We start from the raw sequence: 10,788 nt of genomic DNA on the forward strand, positions 1-10,788 counted from the left end.
TTAGGAGGGAATTGTAAGTTTCTACTTGAGCATTTTGAGGGCACCAAGGCAATGACCAGGGGGCATGGAGGCCTCCGTGAAGTATCAAGCCTGCGGTTGTTGCCTAATGTAACCACTATGGGGTTTTGATTTGAAAACATTTTTGAAAGAATTAATATTGTAGAGCTTTATAGCCATCGATAGGCTTATCAAATCAATTAGTAATTAGGATTTGAGGCATTGCATGGTGAGGTATCAATGTGTATTTGGTTTGCGGTAACACCATGTGTGTATCTACTTGCCAGGTAGAGTTTGTTCTTAGAGAACTGTCTTGCTTTATTCTACTGCCGCGGAGTAGATAATCGGAGGTTCGGGAGACTTCTCAGTTCTGAAAAGAACTGTCCTGCTTTTTAACTATTACCAGGGCGGATGGTATAGAAAATTGACTGGACTACTACTTTAGCCACTAATCAGTAATTGTTTCCTTATTTGTAGAACTGTCCTGGTTAAAGGCCCGGTCACACAGGCCAGGATAACGAAAACAAAAACGCTTATTTAACCAGTCAAGGGCGTGCATTTTTATCAATTTCGTTCTCGTTATCAGGGCCTGTGTGACCGGGCCTTTAGTCTGTAGATGTCTAACATTACGTATCCATTGTGGGGGAATTTATTCTAGATTTGAAACAATAAAAAACTTGATTTTACATGGGGACACTGAAACGGCTAAAGCCGGCCACAGGGCGAAGCTACGATTTTATTGCGCCCGCAACAAACCGTCGGCAACGCACAGACAAAATATGCTCAGGTCAGAAACAACTGAGAAATCGTGCACTTGCGACTGGTTCCCGACCGTTGGAAACATGTCGTACAAGTTGAAATTGTTATATTGCGACTGTTAATTTTTTCAGACTGTCTTAAAATCATCGCAGTTACGCTCAGGTCTTAAATAATTGCTGACTAAAAAGTTCCTGATGGTCTTACATGTAGCTCAGGAACAGTGTGATCCTGAAAAGTCAGTCGCCGATTTGTTTTTTGTTGACGCAAAGTCGACCGGAGGCTGGCTTAATAAAAAAAAATTGTTTACAAACCAAACAGTTTGTGATACGTAGGAGTGAAGTCAAAGTTCAACTGTGCATCACAGAAGAAGTACCAGGTCTGGCATTACACATAGGCCATAGCTTCTGTTGTGCCTGGTTGTGGCCTGGGTGCCCCTTCAACAAGTTTCCCATAGACTTTATAAAAGGTTTCCAGTGGAAGTGCCCTTTCGCAAAATGAAAATGGCATTGCCCACTCACGAAGATGAGTGCCTGTAGTGCAAGTCCCAAATCCAAGTTTGTTTAGCCACTACTTTAAACAGAAATAGGCTGCCCTAATTTCAACCCCCTCACAGGTCCGTCAAAACACAATCAACACAAAAACAAATAATTCTCACTCCTCGGGGCTGCATTGCACATCTCAATCAGCAACAACAAATGAAGCGATTTCCACCCCCCCTCCTCCAACAATAGCAGACATTCAAACGTCTCCAATCTGACAGAAAGACCAAGCGAGACGAGTCATTCACCTTGCCCCACAAGTTTCATCATCACGGCAACCTCAAATAAGAAGAAAAAAAACATGAAAAAAACAAAATCCTGTCTCAGTCGTCCCATCGGCCGTCCGTCTCCCCCCCCCTCCCCCACAGGGAAATCACATGGAGTGAAGCAGGCAGGTGAAAAACAGCCTTGAAGATCTTGCAGTTTGGGATCGCAGATAAGAGTGAAGCACGTTGACGCAACAACACCTGTCCGACTAGCGGATGATTACGCATGACCCTGACGGACATGACGAAAGTGGAGTTATCATAATGTTATGCCAGAAAAACAACATTGTTAAAAGGCATAAAATTACGAAAAATGTACAACCGGGGTATTTAAAAAAATTATTCCACTATTGCACAGAAAACCTGTGATCACACCTTAAAAGATTGGTAAATTTTAATTTTGTCTCATACTGTAAAAAAGTAAGTTCAAAATAAGCTTCGAGTGTTATTGAGCTGGTGCTACTGTACATTCTTAAAAGGCTCGAAGGTCATTTTTTCAGCATCGCTCACGAGTGGAGGATAAGCATATCACTAAGCGGAGGAGAAGAAACTAACGCGTTTGGTCATCGCAAACGCCGAAATCGATCGCTAAATCTAAAATCCATCGCAACTTAGCAATGGATTTTTAGCCGACGATTTCACTAAAACTTAACGATGAATATACTCTTCGCAAAGTTTTATTTAGCGATGACAATCTTGCGATGACATGTTAGTGGTCGCAAAGTAAAAGTTCATCGCAAACTTATGATACATTGCGCCATTCTGTGCTTATAGCTATAGCGGTGTACGTTTTGACTGTCCGTGATTTAGAGTAAAATGAGTGGCGCTACATTATTTTAGTCTTGCGGTCTTTTACCTGGTAGACTCAGATTGCCGATGACAACTGTCAGCGACGCAGCTGCAGCAAAGAGCCCCTTAATATCGGTAAAAAGGAGATACTATATGGGTTCGATTATTTTAACCATCATTTTTAGAAAAAATGTGTAATGTATTGGCAAATTGACAGTGTGAAGCTTAGTATTATTAGACAGATATGTGTCAGTATTTTCATCAATCCCACCGTTACAACAGATTTACGAAAACTGTTTATTAAAATCTAAAATTATAATAGAGGCCAAAGGCCTATAAATGCTTTAACCCTTTGTAAATGAATGCCTAAACATCGTCCACAATAGTTTGTATGCACCAACATGACAACGATTTACATATAAACTGCACTATGCACAATGCCATTTCATTTCGAGCGACGACCAACGATTTTGTCGCAGGATGTCAAAGCTCACTACTTTTAGCCTCGTACAAAAACTTTATTTCCCTTTTAACGTCATCGCAATTGTGATGACTTTAGTGAAACGCAGAGTTAGCGACATCGCAATTGCGATGGATTTGAGGTTTGCGATCTCATCGCAAGTGTGTTAGCGATGATCGCAAACATAGACGTTAGTGAAATCGGCCCTTGGCCTTACTGCTCTGTACATGAGCCCCAAATAAACGGCTGAATTCCAATAAACGGCTGAATATCACTTGATATTATTTTCTAGCGTGCTTTCCTCACATGTCGTTCCAGAAGAAGTACACATCACATGCGTGAACATTAGGGCAAGGAAGGATTTGGCATCATTCTTTTTCTCATTACAATCACAAGGGGAATTATTCTGACTCGCATATATAGAAACTAGTGTTTACGACATTCACCTTGTAAAAGATATAGCCAAATGTTATGGTAACGTAATAAGAGTGTTGAGTGTCATTGCCCTTGAGTAAATGAGTGTACTAGCCTGGCCTGCCCTACCAATACATTGTTTTTGTCTGTTTCTTTATCTTTTCACACAGGAATTAATCTGACTCCCACAGAAACTCGTGTTTGCGACATTCACCTTGCAAAAGATGCATCCAAATGTTATAAAAAAGGCCTAAATGGTGATTTGTCAGAGTCCTGACGTGTCTCTGCCCTTTTGGGACATTAATGCAGACGTAGCACATAGGCCTATAGTTCCCACAGCCTCATTTGCTCAACACAAAGTGTTGAATACCTCTCATCAGAGGGCCTCAACAATCGCTGGGTCTGCCGTGGGTCTGTGAGATCTATTTCTCCCCCCCCCCCCCCCCCCCCCCCATCAAGGGACTTACAAAGTCGTCACTGACGGCACCTGGACGATGTCAGCATCTCAAGGAGGACGGATAGCGGCATGGGACAGACCTCATGTTTTTTTTCTCACATAGTGGGTGGACCATGATGTTTTAAAAAGGTTCAAGCGAGTTTATGTAAATTCGATTAAATTATGCATTGATCTGCATAATTCCTCTTGACAAGGAGAGGATGTTTCAAAAAGGTTCAAACAAGTAAATGTTAATTCAATAAATGCATTGATTTACATAATTCATCTTGACAACGGTGTGATGCATTGACAAGGAGATGATGTTTCAAAAAAGGTTCAAGCAAGTTTATGTAAATTCAAATTTGTTATGCATTGATTTTCATAATTGATTTTTACAGCGATGTGCATTGCATTCACAAAGTGATGATGGTCATTAATAAATTACCAGAGTTGTCCACACAGTTTCTTTAAGTACATGTTGCAGGTGAAAAATAGTGGTCAGTTTTGTCAAAAGACTGAGCAAGCGGTACTGTACATATCCCGCCTTGCTAGCTAAAAATAATGATAGCTATGGAAACAGAGCTTTCTCTAGCATTTAACAGTTTGGTACAACTTTCACAACAAGATATTCTGTGTGGGATAATTCTGATACTCAATCCATGCTATCAAACAAGAGTGGGGTGGCAAGCTAGAGCAATTCAGCTGAATAATCGCATTTCATCCATGACTGGTCAGATCAAGGTTCAGATGGATGCATGCGGTCCCAGGACATTGTAATGTACTGCATGTATCTTTGTTCTGGGGTGAAGGGCGTCTCATTCTCAAATGAGGGCACTTTAGGGGCACCAAGGCAGGCCTTGATATAAAGGCCTTGTAGCGTGTCGTTGTCGAGCGGATAAGAGCAGTCTACAATAAGTCAAGCTCTGGCGTTTCTTATCAGCAGAGTGTGAGTTCCAGCCCTGGGCCCAATTTCATAGCGCTGCTTAGCAGCCGATTTTGTGCTTACTGTGCAATTTTTTTTTCATAGCGCTACTAATACCGCAAGCACACGAAAAGGCATGCTAACTTTCCGGTGCTTACCGCACGAAATAAATGACGTCACAATGCAAATCCACGGTAAACACGCAATATGGCCGCCCAATGTTTCTGCTAACCTGTGAAATAGGCTAAGGCTTAAGCAAATTTTTCTGCTAGAGTAAGCACACAAATTTGCTTACCGTTAAGCAGTGCTATGAAATTGGGCCCTGGTCGTGCCACTTAACCACAGCTTTGTCCTTCGGATGGGACGTTAAGAGATAAACTGTAGGGGTGATTTCTGTCACAAACCTTGCAAATGTTCCCCACTGCTACTGTAATTATTACAATTTTTATAAAATCTCTGGTTTATTCACTTGTTGTGACCATGGAAATTGTGGGCGTATTCTGCGTGGAGCATTTCAACCAATCGAGGGCGAGCATTTTTATCGTTCTCGTTATCGTTCTCGTTATCAGGGCCTGTGTGACCGGGCCTTTACTCCAGCTTCAAGAGAGAAGTTCATCAAGGCTTGCCCAGGGATGGATTTCACAAAGAGTTAAGACTTAAGTCTTATCGTCCTAACTTAAGTCTTATCGTCCTAACTTAGGACTAGCCTTAAGTTTTTGAAATCTCCAAGGACGAGTCCTAAGTTAGGACTAATCCTAACTTCTTATGTGAACTTAACCCCTGGTACTTTTGGATATTTTCCTGTTCCTTTGGACCTACATGTACATGCATGTACTTAAGCTTGGGCGATATCGATTTATTTTATTCACGATATATCGCCGACAATATATCGCGATATTCGATATAATCGCGATTAATTTAATTTGACATCATCAGTCTTCAAACTCCAAGTAAAAGTTGTAGAAGAGACAGTCATAGCATAAGAGAGGTGTTCTAATGACCTATTCTTCTGGTTTTACTCCAAACCTATGGGTGCAAGATGTCTCAGCTAGCAAATACATCGCGATATTTAATCGATATCGCGATATATCGCGATTGTTGCGATATATCGCGATATATCGCGACATATCGATATTTCGATTAAAACCAAATCCATCCGATATCGAAATCGTTTCCAAATTAATATCGCGATATTCGATAATATCGTGATATCGCCCAAGCTTACATGTACTGCGAGGCAATTATCTCACTTGCTCATTATGGACAAGTCATGACTTGTTCTATGTTTTTGTTTACCAGTCTCACCAATTATTCTATCGACTGTGTCAATAAGTCAATTCTGAGATTCAATATCCGGCGACGGTCTGTATATCCATCTTATGTAATCACCTCAAGCAGCCGGGAGTTGGGCACTGCACATGTTTGATGGTCCTGTCAAACATGGAAAATTATTATCGTCCACTTTGTGAGATTGTTTGCGTCAAACATTAATCATCGGTTTTGAGGGGAAAAACGCTTCCTGCTCTTCTAGCCCTGTCTTAGATAAAATAATTTGTATTAAAATCTCAACTGTATTTATCAGGGATGTGATTTCTCTGTTTCTCTGGAATTAATTGTTTTGCCCTAACTGAACATAAATTATGTTTATTTTGGGGCCCCCCCCCCCCTAAAAAGTGTGTATATACTATTTTACTTTTCATCAATTTTTTTAAAGATCAAATTCGTAAAAAAAAAAAAATTACAAAACCATGCCCCAGATTGCCGAGTAGGGCTTTTAAAACCAAAGATAAAGTTATTGGGCTTCGTGCTCGAAGTTTTTCAAGCTCGCACGCGTTTGCGCTTTGCGCCTAGAGGCACGCTCAGGTTTTTTTCTCAACAGCCTATCTCATTTACATTTACTGTGTTTACAAAACTATCTTAAAATGTTGGACTACACAATGGGCAAATAATGATGTATTCATACATAAACTGTAGGGGTGATTTCTGGCACAAACCTTGCAAATGTTCCCCACTGCTACTGTAATTATTACAATTTTTATAAAATCTCTGGTTTATTCACTTGTTGTGACCATGGAAATTGTATTAAATTGCAATCTTGTGGATTAGATGTAGGTGGAGGCTTCCAGCTTTGTTAATGTGTACGTTGTAAGTATTCTGTAGATTTTGCATAATTCATGATGTGCAATTAACATACTGGAATAAAACTGATGAGTGCGGTTTGCAAGGTTGCTACCCCCTGTACGTAGTATGCATAATTCATGCCATATTGTGGGATCAAATGAACATATATGTTTGAATGACGAAAACCGTTTCGTTTCTAATGATGACGGTTGCATTTGAAATGTATTGAAGTACACGGAAGTGTAAAGCAGTGGACACACTGAACTACAATGTAATTGTCGAAGACCAGCATTCTCACTTGGTGTAATGCATAAAATGACAAACCTGTGAAAATTTGGGCTCAATTGGTCATCCAATTCGCAAGAGAATAATGATAAGGAAAAACAACCTTGTTGCGTTACTTTGTGTGCTTTCAGATGCATTTAAGTTTTCAGCTGTTAGTCTTTTTTTATTTGAGTGAGAAATTACCTTTTTTTCATAAACTGTATGAAATACATTTCTTCAGAGGGAGCCGTTTCACACAATGTGTTTTACTATCAACAGCTCTCGATTGCTCGTTATCAAGTAAGTTTTAATGCTAACAACTATTTTGAGTAATTACCAATAGTGTCCAGTGCCTTTAAAGCGTCAGACACGTGTACACATGTACCAATACTCGGAATACTCGTCTCTTTCTTATCGCTCGCCACTCATTCCACAGTAATTGTTAGCAAACAGTCGGGGACATTTGCAAGGTTTGTGCCAGAGTGCACCCCTGCAGTTTATGTATGAATTATTAACTAAGTTGCCCTTGTGTATAACTCCATCATTTTTAAAGATGACTTTGCCTTCTCCTGTTTTGTTATGGCAGGTCCTTTGGCACGATCATGTCAGTTTGTAGCTTTGTGACGCCCTTGTCACCCAAAGTTGTGCGCTTTCAGATGCTTGATTTTGAGACCTCAAATTCTAAATCTGAGGTCTCAAAATAAAATTTGTGGAAAATTACTTCTTTCTCGTAAACTACGTCACTTCAGAGGGAGCTGTTTTTCACAATGTATTATACTATCAACCTCTCCCCATTACTCGTAACCAAGAAAGGTTTTATGATAATAGGCCTAATTATTTTGAGTAATTACCAATAGTGTCCACTGCCTTTAAGTAAATTTGTGCACTTTTGTAGTAAATTTACACTTGAATTACTTGTCACTTAGTTTATTCAAATAAGATGTGTGTACATATCATCGATATTTACTTGCTCTCCGCTCATGTACGCTAGTACTGTTCATGCAGTGCACTTGTAAGCAAACAGAATACATTAAGCCAAATCTAGTAATTTTCTAGTTTTTACCACTGTAGCCTACATCTCAATGTGTGTTCTTTGGATTTTTTTTTAAAGTCTAGTTAGGCCTAGTCAATTTTAAAACTTATTAAAAAATTAAAACAAAAAACAGTAATCCATATTGCGCAATGGTGAACAATGGTGGGCCTTGCATACTGAAAAATTAATATTTGCCCTGAAATCATTTGAATATGTATTCCACTCACACTGCATAATTCATGAACTGACATACATACATTCATGAATCATAATAATAATTTGCAAAAAATTACCCACCCATGTATAAAGAGATGTGACTCTATTGTTACAGCAGCCAGCATCTGAAAATGAATACTTTTTATGAAATAAATTATTCAAATCATTTGAATATGTATCCACTCACACTGCATTATTCATGAATTGACATCATTTCATTGGAAAGTATCCACTCCGCAAATTGAGGTGGTCGCTCTATTGTTACAACAGGCAGCATCTGAAAATGAATACTTTTGATGAAATAAATTATTCAAGTCATTCGAATAATGTATCCACTCACACTGCATTATTCATGACTTGACATCAATTCATAGGCAATGTGGTGACTATAATTGTTACAACAGGCAGCATATTATGAAATAAAGTATTCAAGTCATTTGAATATGTATCCACTCAACACTGCATTATTCATAACTTGACATCATTTCATTGGCAAGTACCCACTCATGTATAAATTGAGGTGACTCTATTGTTACATTGGAAGATAGTGATCCAGTTGGAGCACATCAGCACAGTGTAAAGGGTCTGGCACTTGTCTCTATCGCATTCACATTGAGTACCTGCACACAGTGTGTTTGTCGGCGGCGCGTCAGACAGAACCACGAGTTTCGGAGTGGCTGTAGAAATATTTCAGGGCCTCGTGTACGAATAGACGTTGATGTTGTATCGTCGACACAGGACCGTGCGTGTGTCTATGTTGCTACTTTGTAATGTGCAGTTACGGATCAAAATGGAAACAATCTGCTCTTAGGCTCCTCCGCATGTGTATGATGTGTAGGTTTTTATATGTGGAGTATACTGTGTGTTGGTGAACCTGTTTTGTGTTGAGCATTGCGACCGGACTGCTGTGATGTTATATGTTAATTTCTAGCTTGGGATCTATGTGTCTGCAGTTGTTTTGCAATGTGGAGTTATATACAGCCTGTGTATGTGGCTGGGATACTTGGCATATGTTATCATGAGGTAGGTTTTTTTTTATGTTGGCTGGTATCTCCGCTGCACTATCATAGATTGGTTTTAATGAAATCCACTGGTTTGATTTCATTGGATCGATGGTTGCAAGAGTGTAATTTTGTTTACTGTGTATTTGTTTTGGGCTTTCAGTCCTTAGCTTTCATAGTACATGTACGTCCATGCAACTACAGTATCCCGCATCGCTATAGCAATGGGCGATGGAGCTTTCCTTAACATTGCACCTCGTCTGCTATGGAATTCTTAACCGCTTTACCTCAGAACACCTAGTACAGCAACCTCTTCAAACTGGTATTCTAAATACTGGACTTTTGACTTTGACTTTGCGGACCGGTGCCCTTGAACACGACACGACGATTGGCATTTTGTGTCAGATACTGTAGTTTTATTAGTGCTGTTTGTTAATTATATTGTCGTTTTCTTATCTTTTCCAGCAATCTCCTGTCATGTGATCATTGCCTAAGACAGTAACGCCAACCCAAATGTTTAGTTCGTAACGACGTAACCCCCTCGAGCTGAGCGAGGAGACGAGAGCTTCGTGCGCGCTCCGCAGGTGCAACGGCAGTCTCCAATGAACGGCGGGCGCTTCGACTTTGACGATGGGGGCTCTTACTGCGGTGGTTGGGAGGAGGGGAAGGCCCACGGCCATGGGGTATGCACCGGGCCCAAGGGCAAGGGCGAGTATAATGGGTCGTGGCACTATGGCTTTGAGGTGACAGGAGTCTACACCTGGCCGAGCGGGAACACATACGAGGGCCACTGGGAGCACGGCCGACGCCACGGACTGGGGGTGGAGAACAAGGGGCGATGGGTGTATCGCGGGGAGTGGACGCAGGGATACAAAGGAAAATACGGGGTGATTCAGAGCCTTGCCAGTGGGGCACGCTACGAGGGTACCTGGAGCAGCGGGCTGCAAGACGGGTATGGACAAGAGACGTACGCCGATGGAGGTAAGTTTTACATTTACTGGTAACTTGATCAAATAATTTGTTTAGCGCCCTTTATGCAGCTGGACGGTTTTGTCTCCGCCAAATTATATTCTTGCCAAATTATTCCATTTTTCAAAATGATTGTGTATTACTCTGTGTATTTAAATCCTGGGAATCAGACCTTGGTTGCCATGGAATTTTTTGTTTTAATAAACCATAAATGAAAGAATGAATCCCAAGGCCGGATGGCAACTTCAAGGTGAAGGCTACACCATAACTGATTTGGGTTGTTGACCCAAATCAACTGCCACCAGGGGCTGAAACACATTCTTCACAGTGGTAGTGTCATGGCCGAGCGGTTAAGTGCACCGGATTCAAGCTCTGCTGTTTGATCAGCAAGGTGTGGGTTCGGATCCCGGTCGTGACACTTGCTACATAAAATTGGGGAGGTAGTGCTTTCTGCTCTACCGGCCAGGCTTCGAATTGATGATACCCAAGCCTACATTTGTATGGACTGTGAAAGGGGTAACCCTGTTTCAGCCCTAGGAGTAGGTGGCAACGGCCTCTGGAAAATATAATTGTAGCCCACACCTTGAAGTGGCCTTCAGGCC

At 40.9% G+C, this 10,788-nt stretch overlaps 1 protein-coding gene across 1 annotated transcript; it reads left to right on the forward strand.

Moving 5' to 3' along the window:
* The first annotated feature begins 8,820 nt into the window (after window positions 1-8,820).
* Window positions 8,821-10,221, forward strand: LOC117289180 (junctophilin-1-like). The gene is made up of 2 exons (XM_033770179.1): window positions 8,821-9,050; window positions 9,683-10,221. The coding sequence occupies exon 2, from the start codon at window positions 9,820-9,822 to the stop codon at window positions 10,219-10,221; it is 402 nt and encodes a 133-aa protein (XP_033626070.1). The 5' UTR covers window positions 8,821-9,050; window positions 9,683-9,819.
* Window positions 10,222-10,788: the final 567 nt, after the last annotated feature.

The sequence above is a fragment of the Asterias rubens genome, chromosome 4 (genome assembly GCF_902459465.1).
Source record: "Asterias rubens chromosome 4, eAstRub1.3, whole genome shotgun sequence".
Lineage (NCBI taxonomy): Eukaryota > Metazoa > Echinodermata > Asteroidea > Forcipulatida > Asteriidae > Asterias > Asterias rubens.